The following is a 27,144-nucleotide window of genomic DNA, read 5'->3' on the forward strand; positions in this document are numbered from 1 at the left end:
ATCTCCACCCAGGGGAGCTGGCCAAGTTCCTTGGTTCCCTGCTTTGCACTCTTGCCTCTGAGCTGTGTTCCTAACTCTCTGGCTTACTCCCTGCTCCCCATGGGGCAGTAAAATAGCTCTGAGTGTTTGTACAGAGGAAGCTCTCAGAATGAAAGCCAGTACCCCCGCCTATATGTGTATATAAAAATATAAGCCTGTGTCTGGAGAGTTTAGTAAAAAGAATTCCATGCTTAGATTCAGATGAGGGTAGCGAAGACCAGGGGCGAAGGGATTTCAGCTCAGGGTTTCTGGAGCTAAGTGCAGGTTTTTTCCCTGCTCGACTACGCGCCAGCTGTCCTCTAAGCTTTGGATCTGGCTGCTTGGCAGCACCGCTCACTAAACTAAAACAACTTCCCAACGTGTGGATTGAAAATTTTCAGTGCCCTGTGCTGGCTGGTGCAGGGCCCATTTGGAGAACTGAAAATACTCGCGTGCACATCCTCAGGCCGCGGCAGCTTCCTGACAGGTAATTCAAGCTTGCTCACAGACTGGAGAGGGAAATTCTCGAGCCAGCAAGGGGAAGCCTGCCAAATTGGAAAGACGAGTGGCAGAGAACAGATTCCATTCTGGAGTGGAACAATCACATGAGCTGGTGCAGAGGAAAACCATACCAGCAACCGAGAGGGAGGCTCTGGGGATGGCGCTCCACGACACACACCACCAACAGGCGGGCTTCCTGGCCTCTGCTGCCCGCTGAGTCCAGGGAGCAGGTGAGCAGTCAGTGGGAAAGGGGGTTTCAAAGCGAGGGGGTTTAAAAAGCCAAGCGTGGTTACTGCTGACACCACCCTGCAAGTTACTGTAACTTGTGCCTTCCTTTTTTCCCGGTTTTGGTAATGCTGGCAAGAAGGGTGGCCACTGATTCAGCTCTGGCCAGGCCCTGCTGAAGGATCTAGCAATAAAGGACACTTTCCTTGCCAAGACATTGCAGGACAAACTAAGGACATGTTGAACTGCCAGTCGCCGGGTCTATACTGGATTCCCGGTGTTCACTACTACGGTCCAAACTGTCTGGCAAGGTACGGGAAGGTCCTTCCCTAACTGGCCCTGAATAACATTCCAGTTTCAACGCCTGCTTCTTTCTGGGAACCCTGCACTCAGGCATTCAATCTTCCAATGGGCCTTGAATGTACTGGGCCCATGAACATCTATGTACCCTTGCACACGCTGTTCCCTTTGTGTGAAATGTCTGTTCTTCCTTGCCAACCAGCAACCTCAACATAGCCTTCAAAACCTGGCACAGGTTGCACTTCCTTTGTGAAAGTGGGCACTAGGACTTCTCTTGATTGACCACCTTGAGAGTGCCAAGCGGTGCCAGGAGCCTAGTATGCACTATTCGTGTTTTCTCAAAGCAATCTTGCCAGACCGAAGTCAGCTATTTCTATTTTAAAAATATAAAACAGGGGCACCTGGGTGGCTCAGTCGGTTAAGTGTCTGACTGCAGCTCACATCACAATCTCCCGTTCTGTGAGTTTGAGCCCCACATCGGGCTCTGTGCCGCAGCTTGGAGCCTGGAGCCTGCTTCAGATTCTGTCTCCGTCTCTCTTTGCCCCTCCCCCACTCATGCTCTGTGTCTCTCAAAAATGAACAAACGTTAGAAAAATAAAAATAAATGAAACGAGAAGTTCAAAGGACTTCAGGATTTGTCTAAAGTTACTCAGCTAGTGAACGGCAAAGCTGGAAGTCAGCCAATCAATTAATTAATCACCAAATACTGGTTGTCCTCCTATGGTATACTAGGTACTCTAGTTAGAGCAGAGGAAAAGATGAACAGAATTCCTGTCCTCACGCCATTTACAGTACAGAAAGAGAAAAGTCAGTGTGCAAGTACCTGTGTTTCCAAAGAGGGAACTCACAGGAACTACGGATTTAAGTTCATACCACGTGACTCTGTGGAGCCTTCGAAGCTTCCTTGGCCAGATTTTTTCACTGTGACGATCTCCTGTCACCCTTCTGGTGAACTCCCAGAGCACCGAGCTACGCCCTACTCATCTCTGTGTCCTTATGCTTCCCCAGGCCCAGCGCCAAGAATGTGCTCTTGTAAGGCTAGTGCAGCATAAAGATGGGGGCCCGTGGGAGGGCCAGGAACCGGTGAGAGGATGAGCCTGCAGCCACAGGGCTCTAGCAGGAGGTTTCCCTTTACCTGAGAAATATCCATGACGGAGTCACAGCTGAGGGGCCGGGCCGAGGTAAGGTCATTGGAGCCCAGCAGGGTAGAGATGACCCCATTCTGATCAACGCGTCTGATCATGGTGCCATCCACAAAGTAAATCAGCCCAGACTTGTCCACTGTGATGCCTGGGAAAGAGAAGCCAGCGTTAGAGGTGGTAACAGCCTACGTGCTCATGGAGTCTTGTGGGCTGATGAAGAACCTCCCCTCCGTGATTTGACTGCATCCTCCCCACGGGATTCCTTCCCCGTCTAAAGGCCAGAAGACAGATGCCCAGAGGCTTAGAGTGACTTGTTCAAAGCAGAGATTAGAACCCGAGTCTTCCAACTCTGCAGGGCTCTGGTCCTTCGGCCTTACTGCCGAAATTTTCACCTATCAGCTTCGTAAGTCATCAAAGCTGGACTCCTACTTCTGGGGGCTTGTCAAGCACTAGAGGTAGCGGTAAGGAGAACCCTTTTCAATGTCAAAACTGTGAGTTTCTTTACGTTAACCTACTTCTGAAGCCTTGTAATTCTAATAATGAAATCCATCCCCATTTTGGTAACAATTTTTCCTTTCTTCCAAGATAATCATCTTCCATGTCTTTTTCTATTCTTAGTTTATGGTCATTGGTAATTATAGATGTATAGAGCCTAAACATGAATCCTTTGGATTTGTGTCGAGAATATGGGTGAAATAAATGTCTAAGAAGGCACACATTAGAGGGCAGTCTGAATTCACCATTCACTTTCTCCGTGACCACCTCTGTGGCCTTGGGCAAGTCACTGGACGTCTCTGCATTCATATTCTCAGCTCTAATATACAGAAATTGTTTTAAATTTGTACTTTTCACTCCTGGCTGTGTTTGTGAGTCACCTGAAAGCCTTCTATCATGTATTCTTCAGATAGCTGGTTCAGAAAATCTCAAGTGGAGCCTGAATATTTATCCGCATTTTTGACAAGCACCTTGGGTGATAATGACATAAAACAAAGTTTGAGAACCACTCTAGTAAATCAGTACCTCTTAACCAGTGATGTGTATCAGAACCACCTGAAGAGTTTATTTCTCGCCCAACACATCCCTGCTTGACTCCCTCCCAGACATACTCATTCTGGGCGTGGCTGAGACCGATACAATTTACTGTGGGTGAGACTGATTTCTACCCTAGGTGCAAAATCCCAAGAGTTTAGAAATAGCCCTATCAAACTGGGAACTGCTCAGGGGTGCTGGGGGACAAGACGTGCCCCCTGGGAGCACAAGTTCTAGATGGGGAGGGCGGGGATGAGTCAGCACCAGGTGGAGTGCCCCAGGGAGGGACGTGATGAAGAAAAGGAGATTCTAGTCAGTTTCGCTCTGCTCAGCTTTCTCTGGGCAACGAAATGAAAGAAGAGATCGGAGAAAGCTTCACAGAGGTAGAGAAGCTTGCTAGAGAAAGCTTTCCAGTGGTATCAGCTTGGCCATGTCATTTCACTAAGTCCAGCTTCCTCATCCACAGAGTGGGGATAATAACATCTGACGTGAACTAGTTACCTCTCAATAATTATTAGTGACTGATAATTATGAGAATTCGACCAACACTTTGTGAAGACCCTTTGCTCTGGCTCCGGGTGTCTGTAACTGGGCCGGTTTCAGACACCCAATGGGCTCTGAGTGATGAAGACCCCCTGGAGGGGTGCTCTTTCCAACCCCTCCTTAAGGCTGCTCAGGGCTGGGGAGCGATTTCACACGGAGGACAAAGCAGCCTTCAGGCAGGGAAGCCTTTCCTTGGTCCCTGCCTAGAATGTAAATTAACTACAGTCTTTAAGTACCAAGGCAGGAGTTTTCTTGTCTGCCTGGCCTTGCTCTGTCTTCCTCTTCCGTCTGCTAGGACTGATGAGTGCTCCAGGAACAATCAGGTTCTTGTTTACAAAGTTGGCTGCACAGGCTAATAGAAACGACCTGCCCCTGATTAATTACTTCAGTTTTTCTCCTTTTGTTGTGCTAACTAGATGGACATCTTTTCTCCTCCCTGCTGCGAAGTGTCTGCATATTGTGGCACCCTTGTCATTTCTATCTGGGTTAATTACAGGCTTTTGGGTAATTTCACTGCCACTACATCTGTGTGCACGCATGCGTGTGTCTCTGTGTGTGTGGGGGGAGGGAGGGCGGAGAACACATATGTGTGTGAAGCAACTGAGAAAGACCTGGAGAGAATAACACTTTCAGAAAAAGCTTTTAATTCTAAGAGAATAGAATATCGCAACCGAATGTGGTTTCAGGGGGGGGTCATTTAGCCCAATCCGCTCATTTACCAGTGGGAAAGGTAAGGCCCAAAGGAGGAGGTTAGAGGCCAGGGAGCCGTAGGATCGAACCATACTGCAGGACCCCTAAGTGCAAGCCTGTTCTTTCTGCTGCAGGCTACTTGCTCAGTGTTAGGAAATCATAATTAGGAAGATATCATAGTTAGGACCATAGATGTTACAATACTTTCCCCAAGGTTACCACCTGACCGGTCAGGCATCTAATAGAGGTGACATAATAGGATATATGATATGGTGTGATAACATAACATAAGGTAGTGTAATATAATAATTATAATAGGAGTCACTAAGACAATGTTTATCAGGTATGGGAAACCAATGCACCAAGCATTTTCATTCCTGATAATGTTTAATCTGTACTGCAACTGTACAGTGTATCTCTATTTCATAGGTGAGGAAAATGTGGCTCAGAGAGGTTAAGCAACTCACCTACGCTCACATAGCTATTAGGTGGCAATGTCTGCCTGATTTCACTAGACTCTAATGCTTTGACTTAGAAGTGCATGTACCAGCTGCATTTTACCAACCACTTTCACAGACATTAATTCATTCAATAGGGGCACAGCTGGGTCTAGGAGAGGCCTGAAACCTGGCACTATTTACTAATACAATCACATATGACTTTTTTGTGGGATAGCATATGGAATATATGAATTGCAACCTCAGAACAAACTTAGGAGGTGGACACAGAAGGTACTGTTACCCCTATTTTATTAATGGGGATGCCGAGGCTTAGACACTATATATAGGTCACCAGCCTGTGGCCAGCACATGGTGGGCGTTTTGCTGATGAATGTCGACAATGATGGATTCTCCTCCAAAAAGCCTTCCCTTGTCTTCTAGGCACAAGGGGCCTCTCTCGCTCTGAAGGCCCTTGCTCAGTTCTATGTTCTGGCTTCTCAGGGAGCACTTCTTCCTCTCTCCCACATCAGAGATTCACACTCAAGTCTTATTTATTCTGTTACATTAAAGTTATCTATGCAAACACAGCACACCACACACTCAGTAAATACTTGCTGAATGAGCGAATGAAAAATTGTGATTGTGGGTCTTAAGAGGTCTTTCTGAAGGACTGAGAATTGAAACTTACAGTTAACCTGTCCTACAGCACATGAACATCTACAAAAATGATACGCTGCAATGTTCTTATAAAACAGTAACAGGAGAGAGAACATAAAAGTCCAAAAGTAGGGAGCTGATAAGTGATGAGACATCCATTTGATGGAATACCATACAGCCATAAGAAAGGAGTACAAAGATGGCGGATAATATGGAGAAATGGTCATGATTTGTCAGTTAGAGTAAAAAAAGTAGTTAAAAACGGTTTGTTTAACGTAACCTCATTTTGTTTTTGGTGAGCACATGAACACCTGCGTGCAAACACGTGGAAAAAAGAATAGAAGGAAAGGCAAGAAATGTTAGCTGGGAGTATCTCTGGGCAAGTGGAATTATGACAATTTTAACTTTTCTCTGCAGACATCCTGGTATTTTCCAAAATGTATTCACAATGATAAACTGGTATTTCTTTTGAAAAATGGGTGGGCATTAAGCCTGAATTTTGCTATCACATGGCATGGATTTACAGTTTTTTCCAATTCTAAGGCTGATTGTGGTGTCAGACTCACAATTCCTGTGAAGTTAATTATTAGGACCTCAATCAGCATTACCGCTTGTGTTTGAAAAGGCCTTACTCACCCCTGGGGTTGGTAAGTGTGGCTTCAGTGGCCTTGCCACCATCTCCGCAGCGAGTGTCATCAAAGGGGAGGCACTGGTCACCTGTTCCGGCGACCACCTCAGAGTTCTTGACAAGGTCCTTCACCACCACGGTGGACTTGATCTTAAACACCCGCCGGCTGTTGGTGTCCGAGAGGAAGACAGCCCCGCTCATGGGGTCTGTGGTCAGGTAGTACTTATGTGCCGGGCTGTGACTGGAAAATAAGGACATGCCAACTGGTGAGTGCTATCTTCCTTCCTATCGGCTAGCCAGAGATGTATGGCTTGACCCCACGCCAACAAGTCATGTGGGGATGGTGCCCCTCTTTTGGGTGATCGTTCCCCAATTTTTCGGACCCCAGCGGTTACCTTAACTATCCCTCTTACCTAACTACTAATACAAAAAGCTCTTGCCAATGACTGTGATGCCCAGCCCAGTGCCCTGTCCACAATAGGTACTTACTACACGTTTTCTTAAAAGGATTATCAATGAGGCTTACCACAGGTGGCTTGTAAATCCAAGCCAGAAACAAGAGAGGGCCTGACTTTAAAAAAACACTTCAAGAGTTTAAAACACAAGACCTTCTCCTGAAAGTTTTTGTAGCAGCCCCACCCCCTCCTCAGGACTGACTGATAAGGCCCTGGCCACATGGGACTCCTAGTCAGTGGCCATGGAGTCTTCTGTCAACCCTCGCGTTATACTTCTCAGTGGCCCAGCAGTCTCCCTTCTGCAGTCAGAGGTAATGAACTGCAGGATTAGTTTATAATTTGCAGCAACACCCAAGGAAAAATAAATAAACCAAGAGAGTAGTTCTGATGATAGTTCCATTTCTAGAAATCAGTCATCACGACAAGGCTATGCTGACAGAGGAAAGCAAAGGCAGCCGCGGCTGTCTGGAGGGCTGCAGAGAAAGGGGGCTACCCCTCGGCACATGGTGGCAAAGAGGCACAAGCTTAGGCATCAGATCGGTCTGGGTTCCCCGTCTGGCTCTGCCATTTCCAGGTTCTGAAACTTGGGCAAGTTACCTGGCCTTCTGGGTCTCAATTTTTCTTCATCTGCAAAATGGGGTATTAACAGCCACCCTGTCGGTGTACTGAGACAATTATGGAAAATTGTATGCGAAAGATATTTAGCGTAGTACATGGCACATGGTAGATACTCAATAATTGTAACTGTTCTTTTAAGTCCTAGTCATTATGTCTGTTTTTTGCAGCTGGAGACGACGACAGACTAGGTGTCCCTTATTAAGCCTGAATTTTCCTATCACATGGTATGACTTTACAACTTCTTCCACGTCTAGGCCAAGTCAGAGCTGGAATCCTAACTCCTGGAAACTAATTTTCAGTTCCTGTGCACGGCCAGCCTCAAAGTGCATCTTAATACTGGTAGCCCCTTCCAAGTCTCCAGCATGTCTTCTGATTCAAGGGACTCTGCCTCCATTCAGGTTGGATGGCCCAGCACTGGCCATTTCCACTGGATGGTGGGATGTGAACCATGCTGGGGATTCAGAGGGCAGACGGAGCAGTGCCTAGAGCACCGGCAGGGCAGACACACTGTACAGTCCTTCAAGATGCAAGGAGGACAATCAGAAGAGTCTAGAAGGAAGCTATCTTCTGTTTTATCGGGCATGTAAGTTTTAGGCCCTTTTGAAAAACAAAATTTTGTTTTACAACTTGGTGTCTGTTGAATTACATATGAAGACTAGGGCATCATAATCTTTTCAGTGTCAAGGTCCCTGAAGGTCTTAATCTGGCACCAACCGTCGGTCATCCTCACCACCCCTTGCTCTGGGTGCTGTCTTGGGGACTGGCTGCTTCTTAATGGGGCCAGATTCCCAGACCTAAGATTTCCCTGTTGGTTTTCTCTCTCTCAATGAGACTATGGTGACGTGATTTTCTCCAACTTCCTTCTTCTCTGGCCCTAACATGCTTGTCCCCTCACATCATCCTTTTCAAAAAAAAGGCAGGTCTCTCTGCCTGCAGCCTGGGTCCTCCACAGGCCATTCTTCCTTGTTGTAACCCAGATCGTCACGTCACCCCAATGCCCTCCCTTCCAGGACGCCCCATGGTTTATAGGCTGACTTTAGACTCCCCAGCCTAGCAACACACTCTGCTGCTGCCTCGTCTCCTCCGGGACGCCCTGCGGTCCATCTGTACTGACCCCTGGTCCCATACACACACCTCTGCACCTCCCTGTACCTGCCGTTCCCGCTCTGTGCAGTGTCCCGTCCCCTTCCCTTTCCAGCTTGCTGAACTCCTACTTATTCTTCAGGCGTCAGCTCAGTGGCACCTTTTCTGGCAAAACCTTCCCTAACCCTTGTGTGTGGAGATTCGTATCTGCTCATAACCGGGTTACAAGACACTTCACATAAGGCCATGGCTGTTTATTTATGCGGCTTTCTCCCAAATCTGACAGTCAATACTTGAAGGGAAGAGATGGGATTTTATTCATATTTGTATTTCCAATGTTCAGCTTGATGCCTTCTAGGGCATAGCTGTCACTTGTTTTAAATGGATGGTATCTGCATTTTGAGTTTATTTAAATGCCATTTTCATTCAAATTACTTGGGTGTTTCTTTTACTTCTCTTTTGGGGAAAACGGGTAACAGGATAGACGTGCTCTTTATGTTGGAATGTCCCCTGTGACTTACCCTCTAATGCAGCACAGATTTGATCTTCCCAGATGACACTGATTCTGGCTACATAAAATGCAGTGACCTTAGATCCCACTCTGCAAATCGGAGCAGCCCTGATCTCTCTGCTTTCGTGATGACAGCTGCGAGGTGAGGGGGGACGGAGATCATTTCATTTCTCTGTGCATCACTCATGATAAACCAGTGCTATCCACCTTGGCAGGAAGTGTGTCCCTGTGGGAGAGTGGTAGGGGCCCTGTCCACTTAGATTAGCCCCCTGACTTTCTGGCTCATGTCTTCTTGCATTGACCCAGAGAAGTGCCATTCATGTACAGTTTCTCAGCTCAGTGAATTCCAGAAGGTGGTACCGGCAGGACTGTCTCAGGGAGTCTGGAAGAACTGTGGCCCATCTTCTGTGCTCAAAGACACCTTTGAAGGCTGGTGGTCAGGTTCGTGTAGGGGAAAGAACACTAGCTTTGAACTTAGAAGATGTGGGTTCTCATTGGAGCAAGTCCCCTAAATCGCTCATACTGTAGGTCACTTGGCTGTCAAATGATGAAGTCCCTGCTCTGCAGTGGCACGGGCTTGTCATCAGGATCGGATGAAATTACACATCTCAACAGCCCTTTCCAGTTGGTAGAGCATTTTGGACAGTCTTCGACACCGTCCTTCCTCATGCCACCTGCAGCGGGAGCAGGACGTGGACTCCCGCTGGGGGCAGGGCCACCACTGGGTGGAACAGAGCTTGGAGAGATGACTGTCACTGCTACGAAGGCATCTGCTACTACCTCTGGATGTGTGTCCTGTCGCAGACACCATCCTTGAGCTTTGCATGCACAGCCTGACCTTCCTCACAACTGCCATGTAAGGCACGTGCTTTTTTTTTTTTTTAAATATTTCAGAAAACAAAGACCACCAGAGGTGACATGCCTTGACCAGGGCTAGAGACTGCTCGGTGGCACGATGGGTTTCTGACTCCAGTCTTCTTGACCCAAAGGCTGCGTTCTTCCTACTTCCCCCTGCTGCCTCTCCAGGCCTAGGAGACGCCACTGCCCTTACCCACGGGCAGCATCTGATCACGTCCATGTCCTGAGATCCAGTTCCAGCATCATTTTGTCTGAAATGCCGTCCCAGGATCCTCAGGCCCCTCATTCCTCCCCTGGAGAGCTGGCCACTTGCCTTGTTGTGTCACCAGGCCCTTAGCAAATATACTTTTCCTACCTGTAGGGCTTTAGGACCCTGTTCTACTTAGTTGTTTGTCTCCTCAGTAACATCTTGAACTCTCCAAGGGCAGGGACCAGCTTCGAGTCCCTGCTGCTTGGCCCTGGGCTGGTGCCAAGGAAGTGCTCCAGAGAGGTCTACACTCTCATCCCTCAGTGAATGAATGGCTCTCCCCCTTGCTGGGAGCCTACAGAGGAAATAACAATGTGACGGATCTTACGGTGATGGTTCTCAAACATGGTCACACATCAGATGCACCAGAAAAGCCTCAAAAAGAAAAGCCTCATCCACAATATCTGAAGAGCCTGAGCATCTGTCCCTTTAAGATCTCTACAGGCAACTCTGAGGCACAGCCAGATTTGGAAACTGAGGCCTTAGAGCCAGGCTCTTCCAATTTTAATATGCAGATGAATCACCTGGAGGTTGTGTTAAAATGCAGATTCCAGTTCAGCAGTTCTGAATTGTGGCCTGAGAGCCTATATTTCTAGTAAGTTCTTAGAAGATGCCAGTGTGGTCTGTCTGCTTGCTTCGAGCACCAAGGCCTTAGAGTACTCTCAAAACCACGGAAGGTGTCCTCCAGCAGAAAGCTCAGGCTCAGCTTGGCAGCAGGAACCGTGTCTGAGTCACTTTTGATTCCTAGTATCTGGAGCCCCAATGGGCAGAGAGCAGGGTCACAGCTTTGTTTCCTGAGTCCACTGTGAGACCCGCATTCTTTTCTACTTCCATAAACATGAACTTGGCACCTCTGGAAGCTGTGTATACACTTGGAGGCTATAAGGGTATCATTCCTGAAGTTCATGAGGTCCAATCAAGCCTCACAGTGCTCTCTTTCTGGATGGTGTAGGGAATTTCCTGATAGGAACTAGAGGCAATCCATTCCCTGCTTCTGAGAAAATTCTCCCTTTGTCTCAGAGTAACCAGCATCCTTTGACCACATTTGTGGCGGCCCAGGTAGAACCTGATTTACTGGTTCTTAGAACGAGTGGAGAGAGCTGCAAAGACAGGAGTTCAAATACTAGTTCTACCACCCACTTGGTAGGCGATGTTGGGCAAATCACTTCATTACTCTGAGCCTTAGTTTTTTCACCTAAGAAATGGGGCAAATCAACTATATTAAAGGGCTACTCTAAGGACAAAACTGTATAAAGATGATAAATCTCTGTGCAGAGTGCCAGTGCCATTAAGAAATAAAAATGCCCGGGGGTGTCTGGGTGGCTCAGGTGGTCAAGCATCTGACTTCTGTTCAGGTCATGATCTTGCAATTTGTGAGTTTCAGCACCACATCAGGCTCTGTGCTGACAGCTTGAAGCCTGGAGCCTGCCTGAGATTCTGTGTCTCCCTCTCTCTGTGCTCCTTACCCGCTTACGATCTCTCTCTCTCTCTCTCTCTCTCTCTCAAAAATAAAGATTAAAAAAAAATTTTTTTTAAAGAAATAAAAATGCCCAATAAATGGCAGCTGGTCACCTGGAGAAACCTTCAGAGTATTTATGTTACTGCATAATGGAAGAGCCAAGTACGTCAGACTTAATACTGTCCTGCCCAACCTATTTCCTGGGGGAAGTTAAGAGCTTTCTGTTGGAGCTAACTTAATACGTTGATGGAGATTGATGGCGACCTGAGTTCAAATGTGCTTCTGAACAAGAGGCATCAAGCATCCTACATCACCCTGGGGAAGAGATCTAGGAGGAAACGAGGATCCTTGTTCCCTGAAGGGGTCCACAGAAGAAGATGCCCAAAGGCTCAGGGATCCCTGCACGGAGCATGACCTATGTGGCATGGAGGCTGAAGAGCTGGAGGCAGGCAAGGCTGCCCTGGGGAGCATTACACAGACTGCCATTCCTGGGAACAGCTGAGATGGTACATGCTCATGGACAGAGAGGATACGATTTGAGAATTTTTAATCTATCTCTGACATTTATGAATGGGGACACCAAGGCCTGGCACATTTATGAATGGGGACACCAAGGCCTGGCAAGGGGAAGGGATTTACCAATATCCAGGTGCCAGTTAAAATCAGAGCTCAGACCTAGGTCTTTTCACTCTAGGTTTTCTTTAAAAAACTGGAGAAGGCAGGGGTGCCTGGGTGGCTCAGTCGGTTAAGCGTCCCACTTCGGCTCAGGTCATTATCTCACGGTTCATGGATTCGAGCCCCGCATCGGGCTCTGTGCTGACATCTAGCTCAGAGCCTGGAGCCTGTTTCGGATTCTGTGTCTCCCTCTCTCTCTCTGACCCTCCCCTGTTCACGCTGTCTCACTCTCTCTCTCAGAAATAAAAAAAAAAAAAAAAAAAAGAAACTGGAGAAGGCAGAAAGAAATTCCTTTTTTCCTTCCACTTAGTCTTACTTTAGAAATAGTTTTTGGCACCTGAGAAAATGATGAATGAGGGAGGGTGGGAAACTGGCTTTGAAATCATGCCATGGATGTATCGAAAGATCACTAGACATAGAAAATAAAGGCACCAAACCACAGCTCCCACGGTTGACAGATGAGGAGACTGGAAGCCAGAAAAGCCAGGTGCCCAACCCAGTGCCATGGGACAAGTGACACCAAAGGAGACAAGAACCCTGACTTCCTGAGTCTTCCCAGCTCGGTCCCCTGTGGCCCAATTATGTCCCAGGCAGTGACCGCCACTCACTGAAGGTTTCAATGTGAAACGCTCAGTTTTCATCCAAGATCTTCATGTGAAACGTACTTCTATGTTTCCTCTAAAACTGAACTTGAAGGGATGTATCAGTGTACAGTTCAGTATCAGCCATATAAAGCTCACTAAAAATTCTTTCAGATTTCCGTGTCAGGAAAAAGAATGAGAAGTGAGCAAAATTTCCCATTTCTGATAATACAAACCATGAGAATAGTTACGTTTCCCTGTTTACTCTGGCTGTCAGGAAGTCTAGGGTCTGATCTGACATACAATCACACATATGTGTTTCTTCCTTTTTTTTGGTTCCCAACTTCTACTTAATTTACTTTAAGTCACGTATCTTTGATTGTAAGAGGACAGAATTCCTTTTTGGGAAAGCTGACACCATCATCATCATATAATTGTTATGATGATGATGATGATGATGATGATGATGATGATGAAAAATAATAATAAAAGCAGCCATGTCTGGAGCTCCCTTCTGTGCCTGGCACAATGCTAGGTATTTCACAAGTATCCTCTGTAACCCTTAAAATGGCCTCCAAGAGAGATTTTGTTAACCTCAAGTCAAAAACTAAAGCTTAGAAAGATGAAATGATGTTTTTTTTCCAGGTCGCACAATAGGCAGGGGGAGGGAGGAGGGCTTCAATTTTCTCGTCTGTAAATTGGATGTGTTGTGAGTACTTAGTTCACAGGGTGCTTTGGGATGAACTGCTATAGTCCAAGTAAATCCATGAACCCTCTCTCTGCCTCACACTAAATGTTCTATCCATGTTACTTATAATTATTATCTTAAAATAATACATATGATTGTTACATTGATACTATATATCTAATTACATAGATACAGATTTAATCGTTATTAGAGTTTGGGTCTGCCTCTTTGCACCATCGTAAGATTTTCTTTTATTCCAACGCAGCATGTAGCCCATGAGAGCCACCTCTGTAGCCACCCCAGCTCCATCTGCCCATGGCTGCCTCATGTCACCCAGATGTGTGTGAGGCAGGGGACTCTGAAGTGACTGTTACCCAGGACTCAGGAAAGTGCCACAAAGACTGCTGATGAGCAGACATTTCTCTTGGCGTGTCTGATGAGAGGTGTCACTTCTGCCTGCTGCGGCGTCACTGTGAGCCTATGTGACAAGCCCACTCTGTGACCAAGTTGCTATTTGAGGCCTGCTATTTTGGGTGGTTCATATGGTCTAAACATTCCTCCCCAGTCTGCCCTTGAGGGCAAAGTTTCTGGTGAGGTCACCTAGCATCCCAGTCACCAAAGCCAAGGCACCTGGAATGCCCACAGAAGGTACAAATCCGAAACCTGTCTTGGTCCAAGTTCCTCACCTGATCGAGATGTTCTCAAGACGTCCCATTGTGACCATCGAAGCCACTCAACACAGTTAGGATGATGTCCTCATTTACTCCAAGGATAAACGGACCAGTGTTCAAATTACTATGCCAAGGTTAAACCTGTTTCCCCTACAGTTTCAGTCTGTTGTGTCCACAGGCTGACAGTAACTGCTACAGTTTGCTAGAGATTAAAGGAGTTTGGGCTCTTGTCCCCCACCCCCACCCCATTATTAATGACTTCCTCTCATTGTAACTGATTACCCCCAATCAGTTCCAGTCACACAGGATTCATTTGCTATTCAGCCATCTGAATTTGACACGGGCAGCTTACCACACAACATGCAACAAGGCAGAGGAGAGACAGGAAATTCTCCACTGGTTGGCTTACCTATGTCTGAAATCTTTATTTCTGACAGAAGACAGGAGAGCAGGGAATAGAAGAAAGAATGAGGTGTTAGCAGCGGGGTTAGAAGCATTATTAGCAGCCTGAGAACTTGACAGCAATGGTACTGTACAATACTATAATAAATAAAGACTTAGCAGCTATGACACTGATTTATTTTATATTGGATATTACTTGTCAGTGAGCTCACTTACAAGCAGCTACATATCACAGAAGAGGCATGGTTTCACCTGCACCACTACCGCCGACTTCGGGGAAGGGTTTGAGGCTGACACATGTGGCTGCTCTCACCGGAGCTAAGACAGAGGCTGCAGCAGCTGATCCCTCCCCTGTTCAGAGACACAGTCTCAGAGATACGCGTGCTGACTGCTGCGTCTCTGTCGGTGTGCACACTGCCCTACAGAGGGTATTCAAAACCTGCGTAGCCCACCATGCTCCTCCTCATGACAGAATATAGAACTGGAGATGTACCATAATTAGAAGGGAGGGGGTGGAACAGGGAGACAGGCCGGGAGGAAAATACATTATGATGATAACATACTGATAAATTTATTTTTCTTTCCAAATTTCATTTCCTCCTCCCTTCTCTACTTATTTGGCTTCCATGATCTCCCCTAAAATGTGGGAGGGAAGCAGGAAAATGGGGTGTCCTATTTGAAGATGTGACAATGGGGGCCCAGAGTGGGTAAGCATCTTGCCCACAGCTGTACAGCTTCTCTGCAAGGTGGGCTGACCCCCTAGTCTGTGGCTCTTTCTTCCTATCACACTACAGGAGATGGGAAGACAGTGTGAGCAGCTGACTAGAGCAGACAGGCTTATGGGTTCCTTTTTCCCTGACAGATGTCTGTGGCAGTGAAACTCATAAAACAGAGAAGAAAGGCAGAGAATATTCCATTGGTGGTTCTCACTAAGCCTGATATCTCATTTCCTATGAGTCCATAGAGTTCAAGCTTCTGATTCTTGTCATGGCCAAAGGCCTTCTGCTTCATTTCTGCCTGTGTGTGGGGGTGACGATGAACCCTTTCCTCTTGAGGGCCGCCATGACTGTGGTCAGTGAGCAAGCCCTCCCTTCCCTTTACATGCGCACTGCAGAGGCATTCTCAGCAGGCATTTTCAGCAGGCAATTACCTCCCGGGAATAACTTAACAAGGCATTAAAGCCAAAGTGGCCCTCTTTGGGTCAGGTGACAGTTCTTTGGCCACACAGAGCTGTGTGATGGACTTCTGGGTTTGGATCTGCCACCCTAGAAGCTGGACCTTGGGAAGATTCTTTAGATTCCCCACTTCTCCTTTGTGTTGTTTGTCAAGGGCAACAGTGACACGTATCTTGCAGGATGGTTATACTAGGCAAATAGCTGGGACTTCACAGAAGTGAGTTTCCTTTTCCCTGGCCAGTTTGGAGAAAGGCTTTCCAGCTCTCAGGCCTTTCCTGTTTACATGAACCCCTGCCCAGGACACGGGCAGATCTGACTCCCTAAAGCAGTTCTGAGGAACTTGCTGCAATTCCTCCTGAAAGGGCAGCCCTGTCTCTAACCACAGCTTCTCTGTGACCCTAGAACCTAACCTGTGGCAGTGCTCTAGTTCTAAAATGACCCGCTTTAGGGAGTCTAGAGAAAACACAACCCACCAGGCCCTTCCCTGAGCTCCAAGTGTGGCTGTGCTCCCCCGCCACCGCTGGGATGGGGAGAAAGAAAAGGCAGAGTCAGCGGGCTCTGCACCGTGCTAGGAGCACAGAGGCGCTGCCCGATTTCAGCCCATGGGCCTTTATCTCAGGACCCGGCAGCTGAGGAGGGCTGCTCTCACTTGGATCAGTGTTTAGTACCAGGGCCAAACCTGCTAACACTGGCCTTGTCCATTCGGCCATCTTTGTCCTCGCAAGAGGACTCGTGAGACTAATTCCAATCTGTTTGGTGCCAGGAAACAGAAAGAAGCTCAAGGGCTTCAAAGAGTCTAATTCCTGGTGGTCAGCAGCCTTCTACATCTCCTGGGCGCCAAGGATACCCCCTGGCCCCACCAGCGGTTGGTCTTCCTTTTGGTGCCTCCCTGGAGACCAACACCTGCTTCCCCGGGGCCCTCAGCTTATCATTTAGCACTGAGTTGGAGAGTGAGAAGTCTTGGATTGGACTCTGACGGCTGAGGCTCCTCTGGGTGTCGTGGGTAATGCTAGGTGGGCCCCACGGGATAGCCAAGGGACAGTGTTAGCAAACGTGACATACCTCAATTCCAGGATGTTGGTGACATTCCCAGAGGGGAAGATCCTTCGGATGTAGTTGAAATCTCCCACGTAGAGGCTACCATCGGAGCCACAAGTCAGGGCCACAGGAGCCAGGAGTTTGTTGCCGTCAGCAAGGCCATTGCAGCTGGGGCAGGAGATGCTTCTCCGGCGCCCATTGCCCATGATGCTCCCGATGACAGGTGGCTGCTGAGACACAAACTGGTTCTCGCCATTCCCTTTGTGTAAGATGCCTGGGACAAGGACAGAAGAACAGAATCAATCACCTGTGGAGCAGGAAATGGCTCTCTTCTGTGGCCGACCACAGATTTGCCTTGATTTTGCAACGAATGCAAGATCTCTGCCTACCACTTCCAAGACTCGCCCCCCCACAAGGCTGCCACACTCCCATCATGAAACCCAGAGTGTCCTGAACAGACTCTGCTGCCTTCCTGATTGAACGCTCTCAACAACTCTGTATGACAGGTATGACTGTCCCCTCTGGATGAACGGGGGGAACAGACTAGTGGCTCACCTGAGCTCACACAGAGAGTAGTCAAAGCGCTCTTCAGTCCAGGCCCTTAATCATTCAGCTCCACTCCTTCTCAAACAGCCAGTACACATCTCATATACCTAGTCCCCATCTCTACTACGGCGTGTTTTTTTTTTTTTTTTTTATTACCCTGGCATGCTTTTCTCTCTTTAGACTGAAACCATGTTATCTCCCTCTCTATATCCCCAGTGCCTAGTGCAGAAGGTGACACAGAGTAGATCTCAGTAAGGGCTTATAGAAATGCATGAGTGAAGTTCAGTCTCTTCTCACCAGGGTAGAGACAAGAGACCTGGGTTTTTACCTGGTTTTGCTCCTAATGGGCTGATCCCAGATGTTGTACAGGCTTCCCCACTGCTTTAACTGCTTGGATCTCCATTTCCTCACCAGCAAAATGAAGGGACTGACCTCAGTGACTTGTAGGCTTCATCCCATATCCACACTGTTTATTTGGGGCCCAGATCATCCTTAATCTCCCATATTATTGCCACAGTCCCCCAAATGGACGCTGCCTCTGACCTCACTCCTTCCATATTGAAACCTGAATGAATTTTGGGTTTCTGGTCACATGAATCTTCTTCCAGGCTGTCACCTATCAGCTCTGTCTTTTATTAAATAGGCATCTTTCATTTTTATGTAGTCTAATCAAATCACTTTCCTACTCTAATGTTTGTGCTTTTTTTTGGTTTTAGGGAATCCTTCCTTGAGACCATAAAGATATTCTCTTGTGTTTTCTTCTATTAAAGTGTTATCTTTTAAATTTAGATCTTTAATTAATCTTATTTATTTTGTATGTAGTGTGAACTTAATTTTACTATTCTCTACCCATTAAGCCAGTTTTTCCAACACAATTTCTAAAATAACTATCCATCTCCACCGATATCTGATGTTACCTGTGTCATGTGCCAGTTTCTATGTGTGTCTGGAGTGTAGCAGAAACCGCAGCCATCCACAGGTATCCGTCCTGTCCCCCATCCTTTTTCTGCAGCCACAGAACCCCCGATGTTTGGCCGGGCAGGTGACTCTCTGGAACTGCCTACACTTAGCAGGTGACTAAGTTCCAGCCAGTGGCGTGGAAATAGAAGTGGGGTGGGTAGCTGTTGGGAGGTGTCCTTGCAAAGGACAGGGCTTGCCCTTAGCCCTTTTCCTCCTCCTTGCTGGCTGGGATGTGGATATGGAGGCTGGAGCTTCAGCGTCACCTTGAACCATAACCTTGGGGATGGAGGCCTGAGTAGAGCAGAGGGATGGGAGGTGCTTGGGTCCCTGAGCCTTCAGGGTGCCAGGCCAGCCCTGGGTCACCCACCTCCAGACTTTAAGGTGAGTGAGAAACAAACTTTTAACCTGTTTGGAATTCTGTTACACTCATGGCCCAAACTATTCCTAATGACTACTTACAGGTCAGTTTCTGAACCCCGTGTTCTGTCCCATAGAATCTACTTATCTGCTCCGGTGCCTGCACCGCACAATTTTGGAGACCGTGGTTTCTCTAAGATAATTTGGCACCTGGTGGTGCCTCTTTTTTCTTTTTCTTTTAAAGGCTGTCTCCGCTATTTACAAATCTTTATTCTATCATACATTTTAGAATTAGTTGGTTAGTTTTTCCTTAAAACTTTTTGTTTGTATTCAAATCCGGTTTTGTTAAAATTATTTGGCAATGTTAGTAGCAGTACAAAGTTTTTGACTCTGACCGCTGGACACGTTTAGACACGAATTTATGTTTTTGGTCTAGTATAGGTTTGAGTGCAGGTACTTTTCTAAACCTTTTGCCCTTCCTTTCAGTACCAAATGGCAAAGTGCCTTAAGTTTCTCTGTCTTCAGTATTCTACTACTTGTAAAAACAGAAATCTGTAGGGGCGCCTGGGTGGCTCAGTCGGTTGAGCGTCCAACTTCAGCTCAGGTCATGAACTCATGGTTCGTGGGTTCGAGCCCGTGTCAGGCTCTGTGCTGACAGCTCAGAGCCTGGAGCCTGCTTCAGATTCTGTATCTCCCTCTCTCTCTGACTTTCCCCTGTTCATGCTGTCTTTCTCAGAAATAAATAAAAACATTTTTAAAAACTTAAAAAAAAAAACTGAAATGTTTAAAAAAAACAAGAAATTTGTAAAGTAAGATTGAAAAAAAATCCATAGATTCAAAAATTCTCTGCAAATATTAAGAACATGCGAAGTATATTAAAGATACAATGTGGTGGTTTTGAGTGGCATTCAGTGCCTCTCCAGACTGGGCGGGAGATGTCTGACATCATAAGCATAGTTGTCCCGTCCCGGAACACGGACAAGGTGGGCTATCTAAAATACGGAGCTGATTGTGTCACCTGCATGCTTGAAACCTTCCAGAGGCTTGACATGTGCCTCCGGATGAAGTTCAAAGTCCCAATCTTCACACCCTGGGCTCCAGCAGCTCAAGCCTTGGCTTTTGCTTCAGCTCTTGCCCTCATTTCATCCTTTGCTCAAACCACAACAAACCATCTCTCCAATGACTCCTCTTTCAGGCTTCTGTGCTTTGGCATGTGCCTTCTGCCTAGAATGTTCTCCCCGCCTGATACATAGGGCCAATTCTACAGACCTTTTGAGACTCGGTTCAGAGGCTCTCTCCAAAGAGACACCTTGCTGAACCAGGAAGCTGAGGTGCTGTCCTCCAAGCCCCAGTGTCCTGTGCTTTTGTGATGGCATCGTCCATGATGGAATTATCCACGGCACAGCCTGGAGACTGCCCGGGAAGTATTTGCATCTGACCAGAACATCAACTCTCGAGGCCTTTCATTTCTGCGTCCCCACTGCCTAGCTGTGACAAGCACAGAGCAGCCTCCCGAGCAATATCTGTTGACTAAGCCTTCTGATCACAGATCACACATGAGCCCGTATAATTTGAAGTGTCTGTTTTTTATTTTCTACCTGGCAGGGCATGAAGGATATGAGACAAGGGTCACCCCGTGGCCCGGCTCCTGGAATTCTATGAACGCACTTACCACTTTGGATGTTGAGGGCATGATGTTTGTCTAGGCTCCATCCTCCCAGCTTAGAAGCATCGATTTCATAGCCCTGCAGCACTGCTGTTCTTTTTTCCCAGAGGATCAGATCTGGGCAGGATTCGTACTCATAACCCACAGAAACTGTAGGAAACAAAAGGTGTAAAGTGTACAGGTGAGCAAAGTCTCTTTGGCTTTGATCTGCATGCAAGGCTCTGGCTTGCCTTTTGTAGAAAAGGAAAAAAGGTCCTATTTCTAAGTGTAGTACTAACACAGAGATACCGAGTCTTCATATCCTTTTTTAAAAGAACAATTGTGCATAATTAGGAAAGGTTTTTTTAAAAAGCATTAAATAATTTTAAAAGGACCCAGGAGAATCAATTCCCAAAAAATAACCCTTCAGTATGGAAAATACTTCAGGCACAAACTCTTCACTGTAGCATTATTTATTATAGTACAGATGGGAAGTAAGCTAAAAGTTTAAAAGGGGCAACCGGGTGAGTCCACACAATGGGGCCCCTGGGTGGCTCAGTCGGTTACATGTCCGACTTTTGATTTTGGCTCAGGACATGATCTCAGGGGTGTGATATTAAGCCCGACATTGGAGGGTTCCATGCTGAGCATGGAGCCTGCTTGGAATTCTCTCTCCCTCTGCCCCTCTCTAGCTCGCACACTCAATAAATAAATAAATAAGTAAATAAATAAATCAGTCAGTCAGTCTTCAAAGTGTACCCACTTGAGGAATATTATGCAGCCACTGGATACTTTGGTTATGAGGATAGTGGGGTGTCATGAAAAATGCTTATGGAATAATGCTAGGTTGTAAATACAGTATTCTATCTAGGCTTAAAAAAACTACACACACACCAACTGTAAACGAGGAAAGAAAAGAAATGTAAATGTTAATAAGTAGTTGTTTTATAGAAACAGGTATGGACTTAATTTATATTTTTGTCCGTTCATCAAAGTTTTATGAATGATAATGGTATTACTTTACTAAAGAAAAAAAAAATCAGTTGTTTATAATGAATCCTGGGAAAAAGAGCTCAGTTAGGGTACTCTGAAGGCTGGAAGTCACTCTGAGGTCTCCAAGCTTGAAAATCGCCTGGTTTCACTTCTGTTTCATAAATCCAGAGCTCCTCGGAAGGGCACCGGGATGCAGGCTAACCGCGGCAGCAGTCCCAAAGCTGCATTTGTAAACAGCCCTGTACCTGCCCTGTGGAAAGGAACCCGTGGAGACAGGAATGCATTTCTTTCAAGCATCTTTCTGTGCAGACACTATCCGTCAAGAGGGCAATATCCTACCACATGCTCAGGACAGGAATTAACAAGTGGGCAGCCCCTTAAAGGTTTCTTTAGGTGCCGTAAAAGATTGTTAGCCACCTATGGCAAGAGGGACATCTTCCCTGTGACCATGAGTCCCTTAAGCAGCCTCTATGCCTCCTATTGGCCACCTCAGGAAAGTGAGCCTCTGTCCCTGAAGTCCCACTGTGCAGACACTTCCCTGTGTCCCTGGCTGGTGGACACTAAGGATACCCATTTCACCTGAAAAGAGGTTGCAAGGCTTTATTGCTTCTGATGAGACCTCAGAAGTAGTTTGAGTTACAGAAGGGAGAGTGAACAGAAAGAGATAGGCCCTTCCCTCCCAGCATGCCCCTGTGTGGTGAGGTGGGATGCAAAACTACAGGCAGGACTGGGATGAGTCCAGGCTTGAGCCCAAGCCCTCGCCTCTCCGGGCCTCAGCTTCCTCTTGCAGAACCCGGGGATGATTTCTGACTCACAGGGTGGATGTGAGGATTAAGTGGGATATTAACGTGCAGGGCAGCACACAGTCCAGAGCAGGTGTTCAACAGACATTCTCTCATTGACTGCCTGCCTTTCCTGCCTCCCTTCCTCTCTTTCCTTTTACAACATTATTTCTCTTCTTCCTCACCCTGCCTTTGCTAAATCAAATAAGGGAATGAAACTGGAGTAGGTTTCAAGATGAGACAGAATTTCCTGGGCTGATACTCTACATGCTTGGGGGATTAGCCCCGCGGGGGTTAGGTCTACTAACAGGCCAGCTCTGGACCATTCCCGGGACGCTGCTATATACGGAAGCTGGAATGAGCACAGCCAGCCCCTGAGGCCCGACGTCTGAGCAGGTTGGGGCTCCAGGTGAGGCCACAGTCACCTTCTGTTTCATCTTAAAAACAGAAAGAAACAACTAGGAAGGGGGCACCTGGGTGGCTCTGTCAGTTAAGTGTCTGACTCTTGATTTCGGCTCAGGTCATGATCTCACAGTTCATGAGTTCAAGCCCCGCGTCGAGCTCTGTGCTGACAGTGTGGAACCTGATTAGGATTCTCTCTCTTCCTTTCTCTCTCTCAAAAACAAATAACTTTAAAAACAACAACAACGACAACGATGATGAGAGAATCTTCTGATTGCAAATGAGGTAAAAACGCCAACAGACTTCCTGATGAAGAAAGAATCTTAGCTCCTGCACCTCAATAACTCTGAAGAAACGCAGGAGCTCCAGACTCCCACACTTTTCATGGGTGAGTTCAGGCCAGATGTCTGTGAGGGGGCCACAGCTGCACCTTCATGGCACAAAGCCCCTTTTAGCAGTCACACACCACCACAGCATTTTTCAAGGGCCCTTCTGCTTTGGTACCCCCACCCTTTAAAAAAAAAAAAGGTCAACTTTTCCACATTCAGGTTTTTGAGTACACTCTTTTATTTAGGTCATGGATGGCCACCAAAAAGTCTTGAAGGCCAGCTAAGCCGTAGGTATTTCTTTTTTTTCTTTTTTTAAATTTATTTCTGAGAGAGAGAGAGAGGGAGATAGTGTGAGCAGGGGAGGGTCAGAGAGAGAGGGAGACACAGAATCCGAAGCAGGCTTCAGGCTCCGAGCTAGCTGTCAGCATAGAGCCTGACGTGGGGCTCGAACCCAGGAACCGTGAGATCATGACCTAAGCTGAAGTTGGGTGCTTAACCAACTGAGCCACCCAGGCGCCCCAAGCCGTAGGTATTTCTGACAAGAGGAAGGGAGGAAGAAGGAGCAAGGGAGGTGGAAAAAGAGTCCCACGTCCCCAAGTGTTACTGCGTCTCTGAGGACGGCCTAGAGTCCCGGGGCTGAGAGGCTTACCGAAGGCTTCCGAGAGCCCAAACACCTTCTGGTTGTAGACATCCGTCTTGTCCCAGATGAAATAATAGGACAAGTCCGGGGCCGCGGCAAACCACTTCCTGAAGAGGCGGCCCTCCACTGCCACCATGAGGTGCACCTTCATGAGGTTGAAGGGGATGGTAGGGTGGGTGAGGCTGATCCTCAGGACAGATTTGTAGCCAGGGGTACGGCTGCTCAGGTAGCTCAGCCTCATCTTGCAGCCTGAGATAGCGATTTCCTCCCGCAAAGCCTAGAGAGACAGATTACACGGCAAGTGATGGTCAGGGACTCGTGGGAGGAGGGGAGCTGACAAGCCCCACGTACTCAAGAGGTGGAGGAGGAAGCAGAGACGGGGAGCAAGGGGGAAGGAGGAGAAGGAACTAGAAAGGAGAGAAGAAGGTGGAGGGGGCAGAGTGTGAAGAGAAGTAGGAGGAGGTGGGGAGGAGGGGACCAGGGGAAAAGGGAGGGAAGACGAAGGGTCTGAGAGTCACGAGGCCGGGTTCCGGACCAACTCCATGGGGTACAGCCCTGCCCCGTTCCGCGCGGATGACGATGCTCACCCTGCTGCATTAGTGAGAGGGACGCATGAGGTAATGCGTGTAAAATATTTATCATCATGTTGCCTCACATCTACTAGCTGTGTCATCCGAGAAACGCATGCAAGCCGCCGACAGCCCGTCTCCACTCCGGAGTAGTGTGAGGACCGAGTAAGGTCACACAGATAAAGTGCCCAGCCCATAACAGGTAGTCAGCAGGACGATGGTGCTGGCGCGGGTGCTGCAGCCGCGGGTACTGTGAAGACAGACCTTTCCCTCAGGCTAATGTGACAGCTGCCTCAACAAGGACAGTTTCTCCCTCAAAACTCTTCTCAGATAAGACCCACAAATACTTTTCCTCTTCAGGAAAGTAAACAGAGACTGTGAGAGGTGGGCCAAACAATTACACAGAGTTGATGGCACGGTCTGCCAAGGGCCTGTGGCCAACACCTCCCTCCAGCTCACCCACGGAACGAGGTCGGACTGGTGGCATGGAGTTTCCGGGCCCCAGGGCTGTGCCAGATGAACAGAATGGTGGGGAAGGCGGCACTTTATCTACTGGGCGCAACGGGCTCAGTTCCAAGATGGAAACTTCGAATCAATGCCAGGATGCTCAGGCCCATGGCAAAAGCAGAGAACTTTTATCGGCTTGATGCTCTGGGCTCTGTTTCAAGAAGGGGACATTAAATCAATTGAGGCTAACATGTCCATTAAAAGGACAATGATTATTCTATTCTGGTGTTCCTGGAGAAATTGGGCCTTCGCAAAGAAAGCCTTTTCCTTTCTGTCCATATCATATATCACGGGTGGTGTGAAAACTCTCCCTGTCCCACTCTGAACACACAAAATTTGAGGGATGGGGCCTAAAGCAAAGCAACCTTCCTAAAAACCAGCTTGTAGGTTCTAGACAAAGCAGGCTCTATACCCTGGTGAACCAGAGGCAGGCTTCAAGGACCATCCTGACATGCTCATAAATATTTATCTTCCACATACCTTGTACAGTGTACATCTCCCAGTGCTTGCGAAGGCCAGCCAATGATAGGGTCGGGAAAACCCAGGAGCTTGTTTTCATATGTTTCATGAGTCTGATAATAAGTGAGGTTTGTGACCCAGGTGGGCTTGCAGACACCCAGCTCAGGGAGCACTGAGAACAGGGTGGGACCTTTAACCTCATTTGTTCTGAAGTCCCTGCTGCTGGGAAAATGTCTGCTGAAGCTGAACCAGGGCTGAGTAACAAATTACTTCTCTCCAGCAAGCTCTGTCTCCGCTGACAACCATTTCAAAAGAAAGGTCAGCCCGGTAGTTGGGCCAGGAGACCGCACTGAATCTCTAAAAGGAGTGAGGTTTTCAACCTGAGGGTGCAGGGAGCATTTCAAAATGGCTGTGTGTCCTCCTTGTGGGCTGGTGCCTGAAGCCAAACAGCAGGACACACACACACACACACACACACACACACACACACACACACACACAGATGTGTCTACTCAGCCGGGCATGAAACATACACACCAAAGTGTATATGCTCCCTGCTCCACAGGCCCCGGGAACCTATCAACATGCACATAGCCAGAGCTCTTGCTGGGTGAACGAGCGAGCCTGGGGCCTCTCCCTGCTGTCTCTCTTCCCTTGGCCTTTGTTTCTGCCAGTGGAGATTGGGCTGAGATGGAAGAAGACATGTGACTCTCCACAACTTTGTGAGGCCAAGAATCTATCTTGATTTCCATTTGATTAGAATGTATCTTTCCAAATTACTTCCTTTTGATGATAATTAAGTAAAGCACTTGTGTGTAGAGATTGGAGCCAGAGCATGCCTCTGGCATGAAGGCAGTGTGTGTAAAATAATCTTAAATAAGAATAATACTGGCGAGCATTTATTGAGCGCTTACTGAGTGCTACACCTTGTGCTAAAGCACCTCGTGTATATTATCTCATTTGATCTGTATTATGATGCTTGTCCCCTGCTCTTGATGGAACCTACCATCATAAATATTTTTCACAGAAATAATGAGAGGGGGGACATTGGAGGCTGGGGGAAAGGAAGTGGAAGCGAACTGGATGGCAGAGTGGAAAAGGCGTGGGAATGTATTATACACTCGAGTGGTGGGCCAGAAAGCTTCCAGCGCTCCTGTGTTCTGAGTGTGGAGGAGGGGTGGCCACCATACGCCATGGCTGCTGTGGGGTCTGGCAGCTGGATTCTGCATGGTGGGCTGAGGGGATCTCCCCTTCCCCTGTCCCTGAGACCCTCCCCACCCCCAAGGTGAAATGAAAGCATGGAGAAATACAGTTAATAAAGCTGGGTACCTGAATTTCTGGAACGATGGGGCCTTTCTCCGCACACGAGCTGGCGAAGGACGTCAGTGGGGATGGAGACACGACGGGGTTGGGGCGGGCGAAGTTGCTCAGGTCACAGCTGGGAATCTCGTTCTCCTCGTGTCGCATGATGATGGTTTCCATGACGAAGAAGCGATCCCAAGGCAGCCAGAGAGTGTGCTCCTGTGTGATGAAAGGTGCCCGCTCGAAACGGAGGATGACGGAGATGCCGCCATTGGTGACCAAGTCAAAGCTGTTGAGAGGGGGAGGGATGGAAAACAGGGGGGAGCAGGAAAAGCAGGGAACAGGAGATGAGGAGGAAGAGGAGCGGGGAAGGGGGATGGGTGGGTGAAGAGAGACATAAAGGAGAAAAAAATTACACCAAAGGGTCTGAGCACTTGTTGAGGGAACCCTAAAACCTGCAGCCTTCATTATAACCACAAACAGTAACAGAGATTCCAGAAAGCATTGGTTTTTGGGAAAGTGATTCATTACAGAGATTTTACCAAAACCAACATTAATAATCACTGCTATGGAGAGCCATTTGCCAGGACACAGGACAGCTGCTTCCGGTACTGAGGGCCTCTTAGAGCTGAAGCCCAGTGAAAAGTCAGCAGAATAAAGTGGAACAAATCCTGCCCTGGTATTAGGAGCCTAAGCCTAGTCCTGCCTCTGCCATGAACTACTGTGTGATCTTGAGCACATCACTCAGCCTCTCTGATCCTCAACTTTCTCATCTATAAAATGAAAAAGTTCAAATGGATTTTTTATTCAAGCATATTTAACATACAGTGTTATATTCATTACAAGTATACAACATAATGCGCCCAAAATTCTATACATTTCTCAGAGCTCACCAAGATAAACGTACTCTTGATCCACTTTATTTCACCCATCCCCCTTCCCACCACCCCTTTGGGCACCTACCAGTTTGTTCTCTGTCTTTAAGAGTCTTTTTTCCTTCCTTCCTTCCTTCCTTCCTT

At 47.5% G+C, this 27,144-nt stretch overlaps 1 protein-coding gene across 1 annotated transcript in view; it reads right to left on the minus strand.

Moving 5' to 3' along the window:
• The window catches only part of TENM4 (teneurin transmembrane protein 4), a 387,326-nt gene that overhangs the window by 44,593 nt on the left and 315,589 nt on the right, over positions 1-27,144 (minus strand). Inside the window, exons 20-26 of the mRNA XM_039228710.1 lie at positions 26,153-26,414; positions 23,298-23,565; positions 20,170-20,313; positions 16,659-16,908; positions 14,429-14,449; positions 6,182-6,414; positions 2,180-2,334 (exon numbers count right to left, since the gene is read on the minus strand). Of these exons, the coding sequence (XP_039084641.1) occupies positions 2,180-2,334; positions 6,182-6,414; positions 14,429-14,449; positions 16,659-16,908; positions 20,170-20,313; positions 23,298-23,565; positions 26,153-26,414 (1,333 nt within the window). The remainder of the gene's footprint in view (positions 1-2,179; positions 2,335-6,181; positions 6,415-14,428; positions 14,450-16,658; positions 16,909-20,169; positions 20,314-23,297; positions 23,566-26,152; positions 26,415-27,144) is intronic.

Source organism: Hyaena hyaena, unplaced genomic scaffold (genome assembly GCF_003009895.1).
Source record: "Hyaena hyaena isolate Hyena2069 unplaced genomic scaffold, ASM300989v1 scaffold_34, whole genome shotgun sequence".
Lineage (NCBI taxonomy): Eukaryota > Metazoa > Chordata > Mammalia > Carnivora > Hyaenidae > Hyaena > Hyaena hyaena.